The sequence below is a fragment of the Gouania willdenowi genome, chromosome 8 (assembly GCF_900634775.1).
Source record: "Gouania willdenowi chromosome 8, fGouWil2.1, whole genome shotgun sequence".
NCBI classification, from domain to species: Eukaryota; Metazoa; Chordata; class Actinopteri; order Blenniiformes; family Gobiesocidae; genus Gouania; species Gouania willdenowi.
The window spans coordinates 11832849-11858393 of NC_041051.1; the positions used below are offsets into that span (position 1 = coordinate 11832849).

General features: G+C 35.7%; 1 protein-coding gene across 2 annotated transcripts in view; it reads left to right on the forward strand.

Annotated features, from left to right (window-relative positions):
• Nucleotides 1–25545, forward strand: part of cacna1ha (calcium channel, voltage-dependent, T type, alpha 1H subunit a) — a 165772-nt gene that overhangs the window by 65636 nt on the left and 74591 nt on the right. For both annotated transcript variants that reach the window (XM_028454330.1, XM_028454331.1), the window contains exons 3-6: nucleotides 12535–12646; nucleotides 12950–13083; nucleotides 16512–16609; nucleotides 22452–22611. In XM_028454330.1, coding sequence (XP_028310131.1) covers nucleotides 12535–12646; nucleotides 12950–13083; nucleotides 16512–16609; nucleotides 22452–22611 — 504 coding nt within the window. The remainder of the gene's footprint in view (nucleotides 1–12534; nucleotides 12647–12949; nucleotides 13084–16511; nucleotides 16610–22451; nucleotides 22612–25545) is intronic.

Here is a 25545-nt window from a genome sequence, read left to right on the forward strand (position 1 = left end):
GCTTTCGTTCAAAGTACATCATGAGCAAGTCAAAGTGGAGCGGAGGACTTGACTAAACTGTTCCTGTTATGTCACCACTGAACTAAATAAAGATGAGCATCTCTTTGATGTTGCACAGGCGGCTTCCATGGAGCCACATGAAGTATTTCCATTTCAATCAGTGCAGGCAGCTAATATACAACAGATTGTGCTCTTTAGAAGGAAGAAAGCCAGTGAAATATTGAGGAAGGAAAAAGCATGCAGCACAGCGACGATGGAGAAAGGGAATCCTGGTGTAACTGCGTCACTGGTGCCGCAGCCTCCTCTCACGAGTGTTGGAATAGGAGGATGGATGGAAAGGGAAGGAAGGAGAGATGAAGAGAGAACAAGGAGACGAGGGAGGAAAGAGAAGGCTCAGGGGAAGGGCTGATTTATGAGTTTCTCTTTTTGAATCATGCGTTCTCTTGGGATTTGATTTGATCTTCACACTGTCACGCTTACATTAAGGACACACGGCCAGCGACCAGAAACAAGACATTTATAGAGAAATGAGAACTTTGAGTAATTGTTAAACAGATTGTGTGTGTGCGTGCGTGTGTACTGTATGTGTCCATGTCTGATGACAGATGGTAAAATACATGAACAATCATCCAAATCAAACACGGCTCTAGGTTGGAATCATTCCAGTGCCACATTGTTGGACAGACACAGATGTGAGTTGAGACCAGAAGAGTTTGTTGCTTGTTTTGTTATGGAAAAAAAAACATGGACATAGACCTCTGGTTTCTACAAAGAGACTTTTTTTTTAACACAGTTTAATTAGAAATGGAGGCTCAGGAGGAAAGATTGGGCTCATTAACAGTGAGCAGAGTGACAAACTAGAAGAACAAACAGCTTGTACAGGTCAGTCAGGCGAGGAGTTTGAATCCAGCAGAGCTTTTCAAAGATGGGCAAAGACTAAATGAGGGAATTTGAGATTTGTAGTTATCAGAAAATAGAGATAGGAATCAGAGGTGAAAGTAACGAATTACAAGTACTCAGGTTCTGTAATTGAGTTGCCTTTATGGGTACTTATACTTATTTGAGTATATTTCTAAATCAGTAATTTTACATGTCCTTCAGTATTTGTTGAGTAAATTATAAAATTTTTTTGTTTTGAAATGAACAACGACATTGTGAAACTACAAAAAAATTCATATATATATATATATATATATATCTATACTTAGAGCCTGATAATTATTATTATTATTTTTTTTTTTTTTTTGAATTGAATTCATTGGTGTTATTTTATTTAAAAAAAATAAAATAATTGTACATTTTGACAAACCATTTTATTATTACCTTTATGGAAAATTAATTAGGTTCCAGTTGTGCAAGATTTCATCTCTTCGTCTTTAAGTTTATACATAAGATATTTACTCTATGCAAAGTAACTTTTACTTTCAGTAGTATTTAATTGAGCTAATTTTTACTTGTACTTGAGTATTTTATGTATCACTTACTTGTACATGTACTTGAGTACAATTTTAATTAAGTAACAGTTTAAAGATAAGGCACATAAATGTCAACACATGTGCACAGTTTATGGAAGCCATAGTGATGACACTAACCTTGAGTGCTGAGACAGTTGATAATCTTTTGGATGAGTTTAATACAAAAGTCTGTAATGTCATAGATGTGATGGCTCCAATTAAAACTAAGAGCAAACCAAACACACAGAAAACACCTTGGAGGAGGACTGAGATAATGCAGAATTTGAAATCTGATCGTAGAAGTGCTGAGCGTAAATGGAGATCAACAAAACTCCAAATTCATCTCGAACTGTACAAAACAAGTCTGCGTAAATTCAATGATGGCTTGTTCAAAGCGAGGCAGCAATACTTTTCTGAAATTATTGCTAAAAATGACAACAACTCTCGCACATTGTTTTCTGTAATTGAAAAGCTGATTTGTCTTTTATTGTTTTTTTCCAAACAATAAATGTAAAAACATACCAAACTTTTTACTATTTTGTTCTACCGACAAAATGCCTGACAAAAATAATGACAAAAATCAACATTTTATTGTCATTCTGATGTCTATCCAAAGTGTCTGGCTTGTAAAATAAAGTTTCATATTGGGTTACAGATTATTTTCCAACCTTTAGGCTGCTGCTGCATACCCAGATTTTTTCTCAAAACAGCAGTTTTTCAAGTCTAGTCCTTGGACAGTTTTTCCCAAACTTTTCACAGTCCCGTACCCCTTCAGACATTTAAAGGGGTATTTCTACTTGAAGTAGGGTATAGCAGTACTCTTTAGACCTCTGGTAGGAATTCTTTCTTAATAAATCACATTCATGTTTTGCTTTCATATGTGTGTATAATACACCTTCAGAAGCATGTGCTAGTGGTAAATACCTGGATAGCCTGTTGAAGTTGAGGTTAGCTCTGTCCAAGGGTTTAGTCTGTACTCCCTCAGCTACACAGTCTCGGAGACCAAACACTAGGCATGTGTTGTTCTTTAAACAGTGCCTCAAGAAAGAAAGAAAGAAAGAAAGAACGGCAAAGAACGAAAAGTGAGACAGCTGACAAAGAGAGAAAACAACATGTCATCAAATGCGGTGCTGAGAATACTAACCACTGTCACGAAAGATCCTCAGAAACATTGACAGTGTGTAGCCTCTCGCCTAAAACACTATGATGGAAGATCAAGTTCTGTCAAGCAGAGTGTGCATGCTCTTCTTGATGGTGCATGTGTGCTATTGAACAGAAACACATTTTCCCATATATAGTTAAAGACCATGGGCAATACAATATAATTTATTCATTCACTCCATTCATTAAGTCTTTCATTTAGGAACACGTTCAATCGCGAGACACTGATTGGTTAATCATGACTCATCATTTACATACAAGCAGCTTATGCCAATGAGTCAATTTAAGGCCTCTCGTCTTATCTGAGTTTATATGCAGGAGAGAAGAACAAACTCTTTACAAACTCAGTCCTTTACCAATCATTTGGACGTAGTTCATCATAAACCAAAGAGGAAGGCTGTGTTCGAAATCGCATACTAATATTCTACACACTACACACTAAATAAGTACATACTGTCTACTATATACTATTAGTATGATTAGGAGGATTAGGATGATGAGCGTTCCCACTGAAGTATACTTCCAAATTTCCCAAGATGCAATTCGAACCTACAACGACAAAAACCTGAAGCACACTGAGGCTCAATATTCTCTGTTGAATTGCCACCTTTGAAGGTTCTGAAAACATTTTAAGTGAGAAAGTGACCAAGTACTGTAGAATATCAACTTGTGGCCATTTGATCCATAAAACTCATAGAAACACATTTCATGCCGACATTTCAGAGTTTTACGGAGACCCGCCATTATGCTATTGGCTAAACTTCCAGTTAACTTCAAAACAAGAGCCCTGTTTACAAAAGGGTTAAAAACTAATGGAAGAAAAGAAGAGATTACATTCTGCTTGCAATGCATCATGGGGCGGTTGAATATGATTATGCGCCCACCATGCAAAATGTCACCATATAGTATACATCCGGGTATTTCTCACATACTCAATCTTTCCATACTATCTAATGTAAATACACCACATACTCATTTTGACATCAGACTTAGTATGAATAGTACGTTAGTATGCAATTTCAAACACAACCGAAGATTGAGGATAAAAAAAAGTTGTGTTTTTTGTTGTTGTTGCATTTTTCTCCTGTTCTTGTATTTAAGGATGTTCAGCTCCTGTAGCTATAGCAGCATAAAAATTCTTTCTTTGTCTGTCTGTCTGCTTTTTGCCCGCATCTATCTTTTTCTTCTTCTCAGACGGTCACAGTAGAAAAAGTGGTGCCTTGCTCAAGGGCACCAAAGCTCGAGAAGTGCCCTGGCATCTCTCCAGCTAACAGAACAACTTCTGTTTTTTTGGTACGCACCAGGACTTGTCCCGGCAAACCTCCGGTTCCCAACCCATGTCCCTCCAGACTGAGCTACTGCCACTTCATTTTCACTGTGTATTTTTTATGTATGTATTTATATGCATATATACAGACAATTTAATCATTTAATCAGCAGGACAAACGACTGCATATTTATGTGCACGAGTCAAGAGCGTGATTAGGTTATCATACGTAGTGGGATTGAGTGTGATCCTTTTTAATGAATGGCGGGGGCATGGATTGATGCATGAGTGGCAAACATGCAAGTATAAGGTAAAGGCTGTTATGGAAGCGTAGGGTAAAGGCTATGAGGACATATAGAGGGTGTCTAATGTGGACAAACAGAGGTGATACCCAGTGGTAAGAGGGAAGGAAAGAAGATGGGTGAAGGTGACAGTAAAGGAATGAATGAAAGGTGTTAGAAAGAGGAAAAGTTAACCTTGGTTTCAGGAAACAGGATGAGGTTGATGGCCACTTCTGAGATCCTACTTGTCTGACTCAACCAAGAATTGATTCAATATCAGGAGAGTGAAAGAGTGAATGACTCCTGAGAGAAATTAAAAGCATGAAGCACATGAAGGAGCTGCACGCTTCAGTGATAGTGATGAATACATTTAAGGAATAGTAATGACATTTTGTCTTTTAGATTATATTTAAGGATTTGGATGTTATTTTTGATCCACTTGATTTTTTTAGGAAAGAAAACTCTGGAGGAAAACACATTTAAAGCTCTTTATTTGACATTTCGTCATGAGAAATGTATTTGTCCAAACGTGGGATCAGTCAGAGAGACAGAGTCGTAGTAGGAACTCTTTGTATTGAATCAACCAATCATTTAACAAACACAAAGTAAAATCAACAGGAATAATAATGGAATGTAGAAAAGCAGAACATCAAGCAATTACCCTGACCCACAGTTTTGTAATAACAAATCATATATAACATTAATAACTTGTAAGATGAAATGTACGCCTTTTTACATTGAAATACAAGATACTGTTGTAACTGTATTTATCTGCAGGGAAGGTCAGATAATGAAAACAAAATGAACCAGGGAAACATTTACATTTTCTGGGAAATTCTGTTATACAAAATGGAAAAGATAGGAACTTTCCAATAATAATTGAAAATGAGAGTGCAGAAGTTGAAGCTATGAGGGAAATTGCTAATACTTTCAATCATTATTTTGATGATATGAAGATCAATCACTTTACTAATAGCAATACGATGTGTGGGGGTAAAAGGATAGGCTGAAAAAAGGCTTTTGCTTCTTGCCTTTTTTTATTTTTCATTACATTTTCTGTACATCATACTGAAAACTATCCTTTGGCTTTGTCAGTACAAACAATAACTTGATTAATTCCTTTTAAATAATTCATTCTTAGCTGGAAACATGACATGATTTCAAAAGGGTGTACAATAAAATCAATTATTATAGAAGTACAGAACACAAAATCATTGATTAATGTCCACGTGTGTAAATTATAGTTATTTTATCCTAACCGTATATCCTCAAATTGTGGCTTCACACCAACATTCTCTCATCCATGACGCAGATAGAGATACATTCTCCCTAACGGACACATAAGGAGGACATAAGAATGATAAAGAAGGAGAAACACAGTGTTGTAAATTGTACAAGGAAAAATGGGTCCCAACAGCTCCACATATCCTTGTGATGTAATTACCTTAAGAAGACTATTTGTTGCTGAGGTGAACAGCTGTATATTTCTTCCTTTCGTTCTATTATTTTTTTACAGCTTCAGTGCATCGTAACCATTAAACCCATCCTCTATCCTCCCCCTGCAGCCTCCTTTTTTAATACAGTGTGTGTGTGTGTGTGTGTGCGTGTGTGTAGTGGTCTTCACAGATCTTTATGCGTGTAGTGAAATCTCTCCAGTGTATTAGAGCCTTTGTGAGGTTGTGTGTACCTCAGAGGGCTATTGTTGTGTGTATGCAGGCGTGTGTCACTGAACCTCTATTGTCTGCCTAAAGGCACTGTGCAATGGTGCATGTACGCATGTAGATAGGCAAGCTTTGGAGACGAGGGGTGGGAACCTCTGGGTACCTCGCGATACTATACGATACGCGATAACAATTATCTCACAATATAACGATACGGCGATTATTGATATATTGGTCAGAAATCAATCTACGATAATCTATGACATAACAAGAAAAATATTAAGTGGAAAAATACCATTTTTATTTTACATCTCTGAAAGACAATAGATTGAAAAAGTGTCCAATGAACAGTGACACTATTTTAGTGCAACATTTCTGTAAATGAGTGTCAACATACCAATATAAATGAATAAGTATCTCCAATAGTGCTTTCTGTAAACAAAAAATAGGGTCTTTCTTACCAGTGACACCATTATAATGCAATATTCCAGTAAACAATATATTGGTTCCTTCAACAAACAGTGACAATTTTTGTGAAGACCTACCTGTACATTTTAGTGAAAAAGCCGAAAACGTTTTGGGAAAAAAAAAAAAAAAAAATCGATAGCGCGAGCATATCGATAATCGATCATGCAAAAAAAAAATTGCGATATATCGCCGTATTGAAGACTGTGTCTCCTATTGGAGGCTGTGTCCAAATCTTGAGTTTGCAGCTGAGATATGAGTGCTATGCATTAGCATGGGTGTAAGTGTTCACTTTGTGAATGTGCGTAAGTGTTATCACAGTCACAGTAGGTGTGAGACTGACCCAATATGGTACACAAGTGAACAGAACTGGCTCTTACAACATTAGCTATAACTTAACCAGTGGAATGTGAAAAAAGCCATTAACAGGTGAAACATCAACGCGATTCAGATTCAAAGTCTGACGGGAACAGTGCACAGGATATTCTGGAACAAACCAACACTATTCATTACAGCATAGGTTTATGGTTAATTGTACTTTTTGGAGTATATATTTCAAAATCAGTAATTTTAATGATACTTAAGTATGTTTTAATAGAAGTAAAGTCATTTGTTACATTGCTACGCCCAACCTTTACTGAGTAAATCATTGTTTTTTTTGTGATATTCATTTTGCCAAAACTTGTATATTGTGGAAAATAAAATAAACTATCTTCCTTTTAAGTTCATACATGAGATATTTACTGTATGCAAGGGAACCGTAGCAAGATTTATTACCAAAAATAAATGTGGGGGGTGAAAGTAACTAGTAACTTTTACTTTGAGTACTATTTAATTGAGTTACTTTTTATTTTTACTTGAGTATTTTATGGATGACTTACTTGTACTTGTACTTGAGTACAATTTCAATCAAGTAACAGTACATTTACTCAAGGAGGAAATGTCAATACTCATTACACCTCTTATTACCAGTATTTAGTTCAAGTGAATGTAAGTTGGATAACTTTCGTAAATGTTTCTTTTTGTTTTTGTCAAATCAATAAATGTAAAAAAGGACCAGACTTTTTACTATTTTGTTCTAACAACAAGACCCCTGAAAAAAAACAATGACAAAACATTTTATTGTCATTCTGATGTCTATCCAACGTGTTTGTCTTGTAAATGAAAGTTTCATATTAGGTTACAGACATTCACTTTTGAACCATCAGACTGCTTCTCCAGACCCAGGTTTTTTCTCAGATATCTCTAAAACAGCAGTTCCTCAGTCTAGTCTTACACCAGTGGTTCCCAAGACATTTAACCTGAAGCCATGTACCCCCTTAAAAACATAATAATGTAATGTCATATACAGTATAGCCCTATAGTGAAATTTGTCTCTGAATTGTACCTATTATACCTTAAAAAAATGGGACAATGTGTAATTTGTGGCAATGCATGGAGCTCCTGACTGCTGCTATGTTTATATTCTAGTTTCCATTTTTTTTATTTTTTTTATTCATGTACCCCCTATGACAATTTGCATACCCTTGGGGGTACCAGTACCCCACTGGTTCTATCGAGAACCCATATCCAGGGTTTGGATCAGAGAGGGGCAACTTTTATCACATTATAAACATTAAACAATGAGCAATAATACAAGACCGTAGAGGGTTTTGTGGCTTTTCGGAGTCATTTTGTGTGTTTTATTTTAACTTTATGTATTTTTCTCTCATTTAGTTTGTTTTTTTATGTCGTTTTTGAAGTCATTTTCTGTATTTTGATATCCTTTTGTGTATTTTTCTGTCAGTGGAGTGAATTTGTGCATTTATTTGGGCCACATGTGTACCACGGGTCACCAGTTATCAGACTTTCTGTAAAGCTGGATGATTACACATTAGTTTCCGGTGTTTTGGAGCACAGAGACATCATAAACATGCAGAATAGGGCTGTGTCCGAATAGTGCCTCCTATCTCCTTTCCTATCCACTCTTCTTTAACCCCTGAAAGTGTTTAAGTGGCGTCCATGATACAAAGCGTTCAAATTCTCTTTAAGCTGAGGAAAGGAGGCTCAGTGCTTCCTTTATAACCTCCTTTAGCCTAGGAAACACTGATACATCCTTTACCAAAGGAGACAAGATAATCCTGACCCACAATTCCTTGCGGCGACAACATTTAAAGCGCTGACATCACCTAGTGGAAGTGCGTCTGATTGTCAAAACAAACGTGATCGCCTTTCCCTAACTCCTTTAGGAAGTCTTCTAACACCTTTCCTTAACCCTGTGACGTCATCCACGGGGTCAAGGAAAAGTGGATAGGAAAGGAGATAGGAGGGACTATTCGGACGTATCCTAGGAGACGTCCAGGACTGGCCTTGTGCACACCTACATTGAAAACACACATTCATCCTACTGCTCTGAGACAATATATTAACACACTGTCTGTGTGTTACAAAATCAAACATGAATACAAATCATAAGTTAAGTATATATAAGTTTTTCTCTGTCAATTAAACGACACAAAAACATTATTGTGTTTAATGACTAAATCTCCTTAAAACACCATGAAATAAATGTAAATTGAAAGAACTTATTTGATCATGTGAATGAATTCCCAGTGTAATATTTTATTCTATACACTCACAAGTCCCAGGATGGAGCTTTCACACCAGTTTGCCTTCAGAACTGCCTTAATTCAACAAGACACTGAATCAATGCCATGTTGTATTCCATCACAGCACTGAGAAAAAAGGCATTGAGCCTTCAGTGTTCAGCTCAACACACAAATCTACATAAATCACCTCATCCAGTGTGACATGGCACAGACCCACAAAGTGACCAGACATAAATCATTCACAACAAGTGTGACCAGGGCTCCAGAGCGTGTGTGACAACAGTGTGAGGGAAACGTAACTGTACGTCTGTTGGTAAACCTGAGTGTTTTAGAGAAGCATGAGTGGGAAGTTTGATGTTTCTTTTTTTTTTTTTTTTTTTCTGTTTTCCGCAAATCGCTAAAACTCCCTTTGTAGTTGGAGCTCGGCTTCGCTTTGGAGACTTACATATCCTGCTGCTAGTGTGGATTTGTGTGTTTGTGTGCAGGCAAGACAGGGAGCTCAGGAGGTGCTGACTGTGGAGATTAAAGAAGGGAATTAAAGAAAGCAGAGCACAAGAGGGCTCAGAGTCGCATCGAACAGAGGGAGCAAGAGCTTCTCTGAATATTCGAATCTCTGGTTTAATTCTGCCGCATGCTAACAGAATCGTTCATCTGGAGGAGGGATCGACCTTTGCTTCCTTGACTTATTGTTTGTTGGAGAGTTTCAAGCTGGTGGTAGGCCTGGGCAATAAATCGACATTCAAGATACATCGAGATTTTCTATTTTATCATCTGTGTCTATCTGTAAATATATATATTTTTAGTAGCTTATTTTGTATTGAAATACTCCTTTTAGGAGTCACTGATTTTGCTACCTCTCAGAATAGCATGAAAAGCACAGCTGAGTGTGTCCTAATCCAGACCTTCCCCAAAACAAGCCACACTACAGAACTCACTCACACATGCTGTCCCTTAGAGTTGCTTTTTATGCATTTAATACCATAATCACAGCAAGACAGAGTCCTGATGTGACAATATTTCAGGTATATTACACAGAGGCTGTGATTATTGACTTCATCTATTTATTAATATTTTATTGTGACCAACTTTGTCCTAATCCATTGGTTCCCAAATTGGGTTTTAAAGAAGAATAGTCACAATTTTGACCTTTTCAATGAAGGTTACATTTTATTTTTAGACATTATTTTGAATTTTTTTGCGATGGGGTCCCTGAAATATGTTAATTCTTCAATTGTTTAATTATTTCTTTAAGTTGAAACTATTGGGAACCACAGCTCTAATGCATTTGTTATGTTTTTAAATTTCATTTTTCAACATGATAATGAGATATCTTTCAGGCTTTAAAGGGCCATATGTTTCTGTGAATAGTTGAGGTCTTGCCAAAACAAGCCTTTTACAAGAAAGAGAAAGGGAAAAAAGTACTAAATTCACATTTATCATAATAAATTCAAACCTATCTAAAGCAGGATTTATTTATTTTTTGTTGTTGTTTTACAGATAAATATTTGTTTTTCTGATGTAATAAAAGCAAATATAGGACATTTAAGGTGATGATGGCATAGAGTTATCCCGGGAGGAAAGAAAAATCTTTTATTCTGCATCTTTTCTTGAGGTTTGCTTCCGCTAAGTGATCAGAATGAGAAAAGCATTGCAACAGGATGTACAGTAGACATTATTCCATTAAAATGCTTATTTTTGACAAATTGAAATATCAATGGCTGCCAGACTCATTAGGTTCCCTTGGACCCATTAAAGGCATTAGTCTCACATAAAACCTCCGATTTGTATCTGGTGCCATTGTGTCTGTGCCTTTCGTCTACTCATAAGATGGGTCGTGGTGTTTACAGTTATTATCGCTCACTTTATGGTTTAGTTCAAATTGAGTAAGTCCGACTCATTTCTCAGCAGCGATCAACAGGATGACAGTGGTGGGTGTGGCTTTGAATAACTGGAAAGCTCCCATTCTAAAGCACAATTTAAATATGTTATTTTGTGTTTCCATTGGCAGAGGTGAAAGTAACAGATTTTTTCAGTATATTTTTAAATCAGTAATTTTACTTTTACTTAAGCATGTTTTAAAAGAAGTAAAGCAATTTCTTACATTTCCACACTCAACCGTTACTAAGTAAATTATTATTTTACTGTGATTATTTTCTTATTTCCATTTCATGGTCTCTGCATAAACTTCCTAATCCATATGTTATATTTTATATTTTTTATATCAGGGGTCCTCAAGTGGTCTCACACTGGGACCCACACTTTGCCACGGTCATTAAATCGTGACCCACTTTCTTTTAGAATTCAACCAACCAAATTTAGTTTTTCAAAAATACCTGTAGCTGTTAAACACACATATATAATCTTCATTAAAACATACATTTTAATTTTTTCCTGTGCAACATGCATTTCACAGCATGCCGGTGTCACAGTCTGAGTTTACCTCGTACTTAGATCTATTATGAGCATGTGCACTACCGGAAAATTAATTCTTGCTTGTTTTGCTACTTCCGTCGTGCTGGAATTGAAAATTCAATTTCAAAGCTGATGTTCAAACGCTAATGTTGAATGGATCATTTTCTTGGGTAAAATCCTTTTAAGAATGTATTCTTCCGTTCACTAATTCCCCACGACAAGCTCAATATGGCAATCTGAGTAAAGTAATAGTGTCTCATGCAGCAATGTCAGTACGAAAAGGAATAGTTTATTCTCCAAAAAAACAAGATTATAATAAAACTCAATACGAAAAAGAATCATTTATTTAAAAACATTTTTTATTATAATATACATTGCAATAATAACAGTAAACTTAATGTAACTTTACAATAATAATCTGATCATGACAATTGTATTTTTTTTAATCATTGGTCGATTTTTTTATCGATGGTCGACTGATGTGATGTTTTAAACATCAGTACCAGCGATCTCTGTGCATGACTAATCCAGCACGGGTACATCTCAGGATGGAGCTGGAGGTAAACTCAGACCTTGACACCGGTCAAAAGAAAAGTTTTTTTTTCAAAATAAAAGACAAGTCCAACATGAGAAACATTAATTATTAAGTATGACCAGCTGTCCGCGGCCCACCAGTTGTGAATCGCTGTTTTACATTATATATTACGCCGTTTTTGAGTCATGCTCAGCCACTTTCATGGGTTCAGGCTGTGGTTTCTACCCATTATGTTGTTACCCACTTGGCACTGTTTCATAGTTCAAAAATGTAGTTATGTAGTATTTTGTGTATGACTTACTTGTACTTGAGTACAATTTCAATCAAGTAACACTACTTTTCCTTGAGTAGGAGATGTCAGTACTTTCTTTTTGCTACTTGACGAAGGCGGGAACTCAGTTCATAATCTGCTTTTTTCCCCTCACCTCTCCTTATGTAGTTTTCCCATTTTATATCTAAATACGGGGAAACCTCCAATGCCCATGGCGACCCACAGTTCTCCTGCTCTTGTCTCCCATGTTATTTGTTACTGTTCCTCCATGTTCTCTTTAGACGGGATGATACTGAAATTTGTGTAAAGCTCTTTGTGTTTTTTTTTACTTGTGAAAAGCGCTCCATTAATAAAGATTACTTACTTACTATTTACTCTTTACACCTCTGTCCATCGGTGAATCACGTGTGTCGTTGAGACCTTAACCCTCTTCTTGCACGTGGTTCGAGCACGTGTCCATGATGGTGATCCTGCTCAACTGTGTGACTCTAGGGATGTTTCAGCCCTGTGAAGACGTGACCTGTCAGTCAGAGTGGTGTCGCATCTTACAGGTCTGTCAATCTCTGTTAACAAATATTCCTTTAAAAATCTACTGTCGAAGATTTATTTTTCCTTTTTCTACAGGAAACTTTGCTTTATTGACTTTCCCAATTTTCTCAAAGTCCTTGCTGGACAATGTGGACTAATAGTTTTGTTTTTGACCAAATTTTATAAACCAGAATTACATTTATGATCATCTTTGCTGTCTTTGAATGTAAATTATGATAATTTTTGTGTTTTACATCATGTTGTTATTTTTACAACCTCTGAGCGTCATTTCTGTGTTTTGCTTGCTTTTGTCCATTTGCTGCCAGGTGTTGGACGACTGCATCTTCGCTTTCTTCGCAGTGGAAATGGTTATTAAAATGGTGGCTCTGGGAATATTTGGCCCCAACTGTTACCTTGGTGATAAGTGGAACCAGCTTGACTTTGTCATTGTCATGGCAGGGTTAGTATTTTACTGTGTACTTTGTTCAAAAAATGACTCAAAATGTCCTCAGTCGTAGGTAAACAAATATTATTTTCCTGGATATGACCAGCGTGTATGTAATTATTGAATCAACTATGAAACACGCTGAAGCTTTCTCACAATAACATTACCATAATATTATGTAATGACTAAAATATTGACTAATAGTCAGAGGTGACATGACTGTAATTAAAGCTGCTATCTGGAGTTTCTGAGAAACGTCTTGATGTCCCACCCTAAACAACATGATGACGGAGGGACTTGTATAAATTATTGTATATGAATGACCACCGGCAGTAGACAATAGTAAAAGACTAGTGAGGTTTTTTTTTCACATTTCAAAAGAATCATACATAAACATAGATTTCTCCAAAACTCTGGATATCAGCTTTAAGTAGTTTTTTCTGGTATATGTACTTAACTTGAGTATTTTTATTTATTTTTTTGGCGACTTTTTACTTTTACTCCTCAGTTTTTTAAGCAAATATTTGTACTTTCTACTCATTACATATTAAAATTGAGCTCGTTACTTTTCAGACCTTTGACGATGACGTTGTGACGTAAAAAGGCGCACATTTTTGGTAGTTTGAGCTTTTTTTTTTCTGTTAGGCAGGTTGAGGCTTAGTTTCATGTTCATGTTCAAGTTTTTAAAAATGTTAAACTCAAAACTGCTGTGGGTTTAATTGAGCATTTGCATGTTTTTTTTTACATGTCTTACAAATGTAAAACTGAATGAAGGTAACAGATGTAATGTATTTCCATGTACCACTGGAGACACACCTGCAGTGTTCTTTAAAAGCAGTGGCCTCTTTCAACAAATGCCTCACTGTCCACTGGCCTCTCGCCTCTCCAATTCCTGCTGTGACAGAGTATCTTTAAGTGTGGGCTGGAGAAACAATTTGAACTTAAATTGGCACCATTAAATCTAACTGCTGTTGGGTAAACTTTTGCACAAACCCCACCATGTAAAGGATTTTTCTATAATCTATCTATGTGCAAAAAATAGATGAACAGCTATAAAACAAAGGCAGAAAAAGATGATTATTATCAATTGTTGCAGAAATACAAAGATGATATATTAGGCAAGGCAAATATATAAACATTTTACACTTTAAAGATCAATAAGAACATTAAAATAAGCAGTAAAAACCTTAAATAAACAATAATATGATTAAACATATCCCTCTCAGTTAGCGGTTAGGGGTTTCTGGAGGATAATTATAATTAATAGTGTTATACAAAATGGAAAAGATAAGGACTTTTTAATAATAATTGAACAGGAGAATGCAGAAAATGAAAATAAAAGGGAATTTGCTAATATTTTCAATCATTATTTTAGTAATATTGGCTCAGACCTAGCCGAAGGTTTAACAATAATATGAAGATCAATTACTTTACTAATAGCAGTACAATGTGGGGAGGGAAAATAATAGGCTGGAAATAAGCTTTTGCTTCTTGCCTATTCCTGCTTAAATTGTATCAATGTGCAATATTAACCAAAATAAAATGATTCATTAATAAAATGCCTCAAGGTTTGTAAGAGTGCACCAATCTCTCTCAATCAAAATTTAGATTTAAAATTCACAATTTTATTTCTATTTAGGTTTATGTGGTTTTAAACTGTATTTTTTTGTTTTTGTTTGTGTTAATTTACTGTATGTAGGGGTGTTCAAATGTATAATATTAATTATTATTAATATTACATTGAGATTTGCTGGGGTGCCATCTAGGATTAGGTTAAAGTGTCCTAGATCACTTTATGAGTTATTAATACCTTTTCCTTCAGGGTGTGAATTACTGTCAAACTTTACAGTCTTCTAAATAGCAAAGCAATTTTCCCAACCCCGAGACCTAAAGCTGAATTGAATAAACCTGTTTTCCATGTAAACCTCAATTCGGAATGACTATGTCCATGTAAACACAAAGCAGAATACTTTAATTTGGAATAATTGATTCAGAATTAAAAAAAGTTAGTGAAAAGGGGGCGAGGCAAGACTTAGCTTACAAGTTTCTGTAGGTCTTCACTGTTAGCGAGGTGTGTTGTGGTGTCTGTTAACAGGTCACAGGCTCTATCTGCTACAATATAATTTGTTTCAAAATAGTCGAAACAGGGTACGCTGTGCTCCAAACTTTATGTAATTGAACTCCATGTGCAGATTTTAAACTATAATACAGTGTTTCTCAAATGGGGGTGCGCGCGACGGCACTATATGGGGTACTTGAGAGAGAGAGAGAGAGAGAGTGTAGAAAATTACAACTGAAAACATTAAAGCTAAAAATGATAATCATACTAAATATTACCAACAACTCACCAAAGGACAACAAAGACACAAAATAAGAGAAAAATATACTGAATAATAAAAAGAACAGAGAAACAATGACAAAATGCACAAAACGACACCAAAAACACACGCACTAAGAGAGAAAAATACTTTTACCAGTATCACACTAAACAACAACAAAGACACTCGAAGTGAGAGAAAAATACACACGGCCGCTACAAAATCCACAAAAATAACAGAGAAACACACAAAAAACGACATGAGTAACAACCACAAAACACTCAAAACACACACACTGAGATAGAATAATTAAAATTATACCAACGACACACAAAAACACACAAAATCAGAGAAAAATATACTGAAAAATAAAAAGAACAAACAAACAACAAAATACACAAAATGACAGAAAACACACAAAATGATGATAGAAATCATCTTGATTAGGATGTGAACTGAAAATACAAGAGTCAGTCTTGGTCCTATCAGACCAGAAATGATAAAAAACTATAGAAAAGAACCTATGACTTTCGAAAAACGGCCTATCGGAACCGTACGTCTCCACGGACACTGTTCCAAAACGAAAACTGTGTCTGTTTGTGTACACAATCGTACACTGATGACATCACTGTTGATGACATCATCAGTGCTCTAAAACTATGTTTTTACAGGAGTTCCACAGTGTGGATGGGAAAATGAATGGGATCTGCATCTATATATTTTCCTTTGGTTGCCAGAGCATCACCAAAATTTAATCAGCTGTTCCTTGACCTATTATCAATATTTCCTGAAAATTTCATCAAAATCCGTTCATAACTTTTCAAGCTATTGTGTACACAAACAGACAAACACGTGCAAACAAACTGACCATGCTTACGAAAACCGTTTTTGTTTTTGAAAGTTAATAATTGTATTCAGAAGGCACTAGATACTGTTTCATTCCACTCATTTACATAGTTGGATTCTTTAAAATGTATTATGTTCTATATCATTGTTTTTAAGTATTCTGAGAAAAATGTGCTCGTCGGGCAAAGGGGCTACTTGAGCTAAAAACCTTTGAGAAGCACTGCTGTAACAGATTGTTTTATGCTTCCTTTCCACTCCCCACTGTCATTCTGTCCATAGGGTGATGGAGTATTCACTGGACGGCCATAATGCCAGTTTATCAGCTATTCGTACTGTCCGTGTACTCAGGCCACTGCGAGCAATCAACAGAGTTCCAAGTAAGTTCAATATTGTTGCAAACGGTTAGTGCCTCTACTTAATGTGTTTGCTATTATGCTAAAACATGTATTTACATTTCACAATCTGTATGTATGTGACTTACAACAATACCTGTTCAACCATTTGCATTTATTTGCATTGAGCAGACTTTTCATCATTGGCGGACATCGTTTTTCTTTTTTTTTTTGTCATTACACGAGTGATGAGGAGGAACTCACGTACAGTTGGCAGTTTTTTTATAAGCTCTTTGACAAAAATGGCCATGAATCTGCAGCTAAAGAGGATTACCAGACAATGTTGTCATAACACTTTAAAAGATTTTTAGCCAGTGTATAACAGGCGAGCTGCCAGGCTGTTGGACTGAAGCGCTGCCAGTAATGTTCAACAGTTTCAAAGCCGCTCATAAACACTTTTTTTTTTTTTGCATTCACTCTTTGTGTGCATCAGTTTGATCTGTTAAAACTGTATTTAGTATGTAAAACAAAGTGACAAGTAGGGGATTTACCAGCACATTGGTGGTGGATTTGTACACACAGTCAGTGACAAGTCTGACTTATTTAACCCTTGTGGCACCTTTGAAAAAGAGTTACTCTTTGAGCTTATATTGTAGGTATAAAAATGTTGTATATAATGCAGACCAAATCATAGATCATGTCCTTTCTGTCACAAAATCTCATTTATTTTTCAATGACAAAAACACAAAATATGTATTTTTTTCAAAAAAAAATATGGTACAAAGTGGAACATTTGATATAGAGTTATTACAGACTTGAGTAGGTCAATAATTGATAGGAACATTGATTTTGAGGCATTATTACTTTTAGAGCCATGAGCATTTATTATAAAAAAAAACCTACACTTACAGCTTATACCAAAATGGTACCCTTCATAAAAGTGTCTTCAAAATGTCTTAAATAAATATATTTTTTTCCACTTTTTTCACATCAGATCTTTTGACTAACTTCAGACGTAACCATAAATATAAAGTTTTTCATTATATCTTTATACATTTTATGTTCTTAATTCTTTTTTGTAATAAAAACACAATTGTTTTCAATGACACAATCAAATAATGGGCGATATTTTCAAAAATAAGGTGCAAAATGAAATATTTGGTATGAAGTTATTACAGACTTGAGTAGGTCAATAATTGATAGAAACATTGATTTTGAGGCATTATTACTTTTAGAGCCATGAGCATTTATTGAAAAAAAACCTACACTGTAATAAAGCTCTGCTGACCCTGGTGTCTTGGGGAGGGGGTCATCCCACCTAAAACATGTTTTCCATGTAGGTAGAGGCTTAGATTTATTAAGTATTTTTGGGAAAACCACTTTTATATGTCAGGATAACAGTATATCCAAAATATGTGTTTATTATGGGAGTCAATAGGACCAAATTAGTCCCGAACTCAGAGTGTCAGTACATTTTATATCTCCTGTTCTATACATTTAACAATGAAAGTGATGATGGAATTATGAACATGACAAAGTTCATACAATTAGGCTTTAAACTGAATGAGATATTGATAGTTTAAAACACTGAATAAGCAGAAGGTACACATCTGGTACCCCAAAGGTGCCCCAAGGGTTAACGCCCTGTTTATACAACAACATTTGGCCTCTGTTTTCTGTTTTTGTTTCCAAAACGGCAACGTTTTCAAAATGATCTCTGTTTACTTAAGACTGCGGGAAACGTAAAAAACTGATGTAGTATACATGCCAGGCCAATAGATGGTGGTGTAGGTATGAAATGAACTAAAATAAGCACAAGCGCAGCGATATGTAAGAGTAGAGCTTTAATCAGACCAACAAAGTTAGACCCCACCCGGCCCAAGGCCAACAGAATACTGCCTCAAATAAAACTGATTTCTTTTTAAGCCTGAACCCATTGCTGCAGACACTATTCAAATCCATGTGCGATGTGCACATGTAGGAAAGTTATAAACATGCTATAAACATGACTAGCAGCTTCATGTGCCGCTACACGCTATGTACTGGTTTAATGCTGCAATACACACAAAACTCAGCAACTTGCTTCTACATATGACAGTTCCACAAGTCAAGAATTGAGCTGGGCTGACATTTTGATACTCAAGATATATCAAGTTTGCTATTTTGGCGATAAAGAAAATTACAATGTTTAAATTCAATTCAATTCAACTTTATTTATATCGCACAAATTACAACAAAGTCATCTCAAAGCGCTTAACAAAAAATAGAGTCCATAGTATGAATGAAAGAACCCAATAAGATCCACATGAACAAGCATTTAGCGATAGGAAGAAATCTCCAGCGAAATCAGGTTCAGAGGTGGCAGCCATCTGCTTTGACTGGTAGGGGTTAGTGAACAGAAGGGCAAACAGAATATGATAGAAGGATAGAACATCAGAGTGTCCCAGACTAGTTGAGCCATGAACCATTAATCAGGAACCGCCAGCTCCAGCATCAAAACACCTGAAACAGAAAAGAGAACCCTCGGAGGGCGAGGAGAAGGCACAGACTGCAGAAAAAACTAAATACAATATGATACACTCATTCCTAGTGGTTAGGTTAACATTAAACATCTTGCAGCCTCCTCCATGCTCTGACATGCTAACACTAGAGATGAGGTTTTGTCTATTGTACTGGTCGCATGTAATGATATATAGGGTGGACATCTATGTAAATGCTGTGATGCAATGTGAGCAGTATGATGGGTAATGCAACGAGGAATAGAAGTGGGGAGTTGTCTATAACTTTTGCGGGAAGAGAGTGTTAGGAGTGAGTGTGCGCCTATATCTATATATATATATATATATATATATATATATATATATATATATATATATATATACATTTTATAGCCTTTTTGTATCAAAATACTTGTTTTAAGAGTTGTTGTTTATGCTACCTCTCAGAAATTCATGGAGAGCACAGTTACAGTAGATGGAATGCTGAGTGCATCCTAACCCAGATCTTCCTCCAAACAAGCCACACTACATTACTCACTCACACGTGCTGTCCCTTACAGGAGAAAAAGCCAAAAGTGGCACATTATTGTGCAGAGGTTTATTAATAAATGTGCCTGTGTGGCATTTTTCATCAGCAAATTTAACCTAGAATTGTCTTTATAGTCAGACTTCATTTGAATTAACACACAAGAACAGTTCCTTTAAAGGGTTCCGTTTTCAAGCACCAAAACACCATTGCTGTGTGAACGGCCAGACAAATCTCTACCAAACCTTTGCGTTTTCACTTAAAAACAGCTGTATATAAAAGTGTGTGCATCTGAACTATGAGCCAGACTTCCATCAATAACCCAGTTAAACCAGCGTGTGTCACAGGCTGACCTAAAATTAACCCTCAAAGGATGACGGCGGTGTGTTTTTGTGTCTGTTGTAAGAATGTGTCTGAGGAATGAGTGTCTGCAGGCAAGCCAAACACGATCACACAGCACGCAGGTTCTCTGTTTTCATCGTCCCTACATACACACACTATGGTATTAAATCTCTCCGAGGACCAGGAATGACTTTAACCATATCACAGAGCTACAATTAGCCCAGAGGAACACACTATACAGCTGTGAACAAGATAAAACATAACTTGTGTTCTTGTAACAAGTTTTCAGTATTTCCCTGAAGGTGGACTCAGAGATGGAGGAGAGAGAGAAAGAGAGGTGACAATGAGAGGTGTTACTAGAGGCTGGGAATCGTGTGGCGTCTGCAGATAAACACATAAATTAATACGCACGCCAAAGCACACACTTGTGCACACATGGAGCCCGACACACCCAGAGGAATTTAATAAACAACAAGAAACAATTGGGAACACATTCCCTCCTGTTTTTTTTATTGGAAAATTTTAATTTACACTCACAACGGATTGCCTAAATATGGAAGCCCGTTTCCGCCACTAAAAAAAAAAATAATCACCAAGGAAAGTCATAATTATGAGAAACAAAGTGATAATTATGAGTTAGAAAGTCATAATTATGAGATAGAAAGTCATAATTATGAGATAGAAAGTCATAATTATGAGAAAGAAAGTCATAATTATGAGATAGAAAGTCATAATTATGAGATAGAAAGTCATAATTATGAGAAAGAAAGTCATAATTATGAGAAATAAAGTCATAATTATGAGATAGAAAGTCATAATTATGAGTCAGTAAAGTCATTATTATGAGATAGAAAGTCATAATTATGAGAAAAAAAGTCATAAACACATTTACAGCAGCTTGTTCATGTGGTGAGTAGCTGACACTGAGAGATGGCTGATCGACTATCAAAGACTACTTTAGACGGGGATTTACAAATGATGAAATACTTTGTTTGCTTGCAAATTCACATAGAAATATGCTGAGTAAACGCACCCTTGAAAAGATACTAAGCAAAAAGAGGCTCTGGCGTCGAAAGGATAAAACTGATGTGGCTGAAGTAGCTCAGTTTATTGAACAACAAATGGAGATTTCTGGTCAGTGCCATGGGTACAGATGGATGTACCAAAAATGTTTCTATCTCATAATTATGACTTTAATAACTCATCTTCCTATCTCATAATTATGACTTTCTTTCTCATAATTATGACTTTACTAACTCATAATTAAGACTTTCTTTCTCATAATTAGGACTTTCTTTCTCATAATTATGACTTTCTTTCTCATAATTATGACTTTACTAACTCATAATTATGACTTTTTTTCTCATAATTAGGACTTTCTTTCTCATAATTATGACATTCGTTGGTGATTTTTTATTTTTTTTAGTGGCGGAAACGGGCTTCCGTAAAACATTCAGTATAAAAATCATCATTGAGCTGATATTTTAACAGATTTTAGCATGCATAATGAGAAAGAAGATGTGGATAATTAAAAAAAAAAACAAATTGAGACTGACGAGCTAAGCCAATGTTATCATGATTTGTACACAATCCGTTTATCATTTGTTCATTCGTTTTTCATTATGTAACAAAAACACGAAAAACAGAAAAAACAGTCATTTGATATTTGTTTCAAAACCAAAATGAAAAAACGGAAAATGCCTTGTTTTTCAAACTCAAGCTCTTTTGGTTCGGTACAGAAAAAAAAAAATTTCCATTACCGATTTGCCAAAGTACGTGACCCGGAAGAGAAGCGTTACACATTCCGCGATATCTTTAGCTCTGCCGTTAGCATAGCCGTTAGCATCGGATGAGAGTACACTTCCGGGTCACGTACTTTGGCAAATCGGTAATGCAGAAAATGAATAAAGGTGTTCGTTTTACGTTTTTCATTTTCTGTACCGAAGCAAAAGAGCTTAAATTTGAAAAACAAGGCGTTTTACGTTTTTTCATTTTGGTTTTGGAAACAAATAATGAGTGGTTTTTTTTTTTTTTTTTGTTTTTCATGTTTTTGTTACATAATGAAAAACGAATGAACGAATGATACACGGATTGTACACATTGGTGTAATTTCTTGAAGTTTTCCTTGTTTTTATTTATGTTAGTATGTAAATTTCATAAAATCTTGACGAACAGATTGATTAATTTTTTAGTTTATTAAAATTACATATATTCATAATTTAGTTTTGTTTATTTTTGTTTAGGAAGAATATGAATTAAGTCTAATATCTAATTCTGCTTTTTCTCCCAATTGGTGCATTTGGATGCATCTGTTGTAAAAAATCAGCCTCAATGAAGTTTTAAATTAAAATCCCAGAAAAGTATTTGTATCAAACTGTCACTTTAAGTTCTATCATCACTTTGATTAGAGTATGAAGTGGATGGTTTCAAGCTCACGCATTCAATAGATGAGATAGAAATGTTTAGAAGCACAATGCACTGTAAAGTCACCCGTCTTTGTTGTTTGTGTGCTATAATAAAGGTATGAGGATCTTGGTGACACTGCTGTTGGACACTCTACCCATGCTGGGAAACGTGCTTCTCCTCTGCTTCTTTGTCTTCTTTATCTTTGGCATTGTGGGAGTCCAGCTGTGGGCGGGGCTACTGCGAAACCGCTGCTTCCTGGGAGAGGACATCAGAACGTACGCATTTTATACCTGTGATCGTCACATAACTCTCCTTTTACCAGGATATATGCCAGTACGCTAAATGACAGCAACGCTAGATGTTAAACACGTACAGAAAAGAGATAAAACAAGTGAATGGTTACCTAAAACTGGGGTGTGGCGAGAGTATTTAGCCAATTAAAGGATGCTCTAGAGCAGTGGTTTCCAAACTTTCCACAGTCCCGTACCCATTCACACCTTTAACCTGAAGCCATGTACCCCCTATTACTGCACATTTAATAAACATAATGTCATAAAATGTAGAACTACACTGAAATTTGTCCCTGAATTTTACCTATCCTGTTGACGAATAATACATGATAATAGTAATAATAACTACAATATTTGCATTTCCTGAAGAAAATGCACGTCGTCCTGCCTTAGCTTAGCATCAGCATTAGCCTAGCATTAGCTATCCTAAATTCTGCATTTACCTAGCAAAAGCATTTGCCTTGCATTAACATTGACCTAGCATTAGCTTTAACCTAGCATTACTATTAGCCTAGCAATAACATTGACCTAGCATTACCATTAACCTAACATTAGCCTAAGAGTAGCAATAACCTAGCATTACCTTTGTCTTAGTATTATTTTAACCTAGTATTAGCATTGACTTAGCATTATCTTTAACCTAGCATTAGCATTAGTCTGGCAATAGCATTAGCCTAGCATTAGCTTTGACCTAGCGTTAGCCGTGCTGCACTATTTAAAATCTAGTTTTCAATGTTGTCAGTGTTTTTAATTTTCATGACAATTTGCCTACCCCTGGGGGACCCGTACCCCACTTTGGGAATCTAGGCTCGAGAGCGCGTGTCAAACTCAACGCTCAGGAGCCAAATCCGGCCCTTTTGAGCGTCCAATTCCGCCCGCAGGAAAATTAAAAAAAAAAACAGAGAAAACATGAATCACTGTGTAAATGAAACTCAACAATATTTGCTGGAGCTCACAGTTTCCCAGTGCTTATATCACATGATTGCCATCATTTTTAATGCAAAACTGTTGAAAAAAACTCAAAATTTTTACAAAATCGTTCAATTTTCCTCAAATGATTCCATAATATTTCTCTTAATTAAATAGAAATTGGTTACACAATCTAGAAATACTAAAGTAGAGATCCTGTTGGGACTAATATTTGTCACTTATTGCTTGGATAATGTCGGTTTCTAACATTTTTTTGTGTTTTATGTTTACATAGAAGTGTAAACTAGGACACAATAATGTTGAAATTATTTGTTTTCCCGCATAAAATCTGTGGCCCACTGTAGATCAAAGTGCTCCGTATTTGTCCCCTGAACTAAAATGAGAAATCAGTCATAAAGTAACACAGAAAATTTAACTAAATTTAACTTTTTATTTTTTATAAAAAGTAAATTTTACCACATCTGCCAAATGAAACTTTAAATCTCAACAAATCCTGGCAATGATAGCTACATTTCAAAGTCATTTTTCTGTTAAGGTTTTGTCTTCAGGTCCAATATTGCAGATAGAGACACACTGAGTCACTTCAACCTTGTGCAGAATAATACACAGATGGACTTGTTTTGGCCCTCAGCGATCAGGATCTACAATAACATTTCCATTTGTCCTACCTTAGGAAAAAAGTAACGTCACTTAGAGATCGACAAACTTCTCCCTTATGATATAATGGAACAAATTGCATCTAAACATAATGTTGCCTTAACCCTTCGTTGTTTAGGGAAGAAAGGCAGAGAGAAAAAACTCATCTTCATATTTCAAAGTGGTGTTCTGGCTTTACCTGTATTGATGAAATGGCCATCTGACCACCTGTGCTGCATCAGTCCCCAAAGCAGAACTAAACACCTACAAACCCATTCAGCTTAAGTATATACAATTGTTGTTTTTGAATCCCCAGAGGGGGGAGTAAAGTTAAGTTTAGGATGTTTCAATAACAAAGCTCATATTGTCAGTCTTGTATGTTCCCTATGTTTTAACAATAGTTTGCACTGAAATATCACATTTTTCAAAATACATGGACACTGATTAAAGAGTCAGATTGAAGAGTGCATTTGGCCAGTCGTCCTTTGCATTTCAAGCTGCCTTTTACTGGAATACATTACCTGTAAATATTAAGGACACTCCCACATATAATTAATCCGTACGGTTGCCGTATCAATATACCGACATTCCCTCCGTACGCAGCGCCCCTATTTGGCTAGTTTAGGTCACGTGATAGGTCAGTCATTGGACAGTTTAGGGCACGTGACTAAGACTAAACCTTACCCTAAACCTAACCCTAACCCCAACCCTAGCTACGTACGTGTATTTCGGTGACTGTACCAATAGCATTGGGGGTTGTCCGTACGGCAAATGTACAAATAGACACTTTTTTCATTTAAAACCCAGCTAAGGTAATAGCTTTTGAGACATCAGAACTGCAATCATCAGCCCTGATAGTCATATGTTATCTTGCATTTTAACTTGCATTGTATTTTATATTTTTATTTAAAATATGTATTGAACTATTTTAAAAAAAAAAAAAAAAAAAAAACTGAATTATAAATTTTCAGTAAGGTGAATTAAAAGTTTTATGAATGTTTTGATGCTGTTTTTATTCTACTAATGTGGATAGATTTTGTTTTTAGGGTGACTTTGAACAGCTGTCCAGGGACAGTAGATGAAAAATAGCCATTAGGCTAACTCTGGTACATTTACTGTAATGTACATGAATGTACAGTGTCAATGTCAAATAAACAAAAAATAAATAAAATAAAGGTGATTTGTACACACGTTGAACTAAAGGCCTGTAAATCCAGATCTGTCCCATGAATAGATTAAGTGAAAGGAAAAAAATCAACAAGTTAAAAGTCAAAAACTGTGGCGAAAACATGTACCAGATGTGTCAGCAAATACCTTGCCACTTCATTGATCCTTTGTCAAAGGTGAAATATT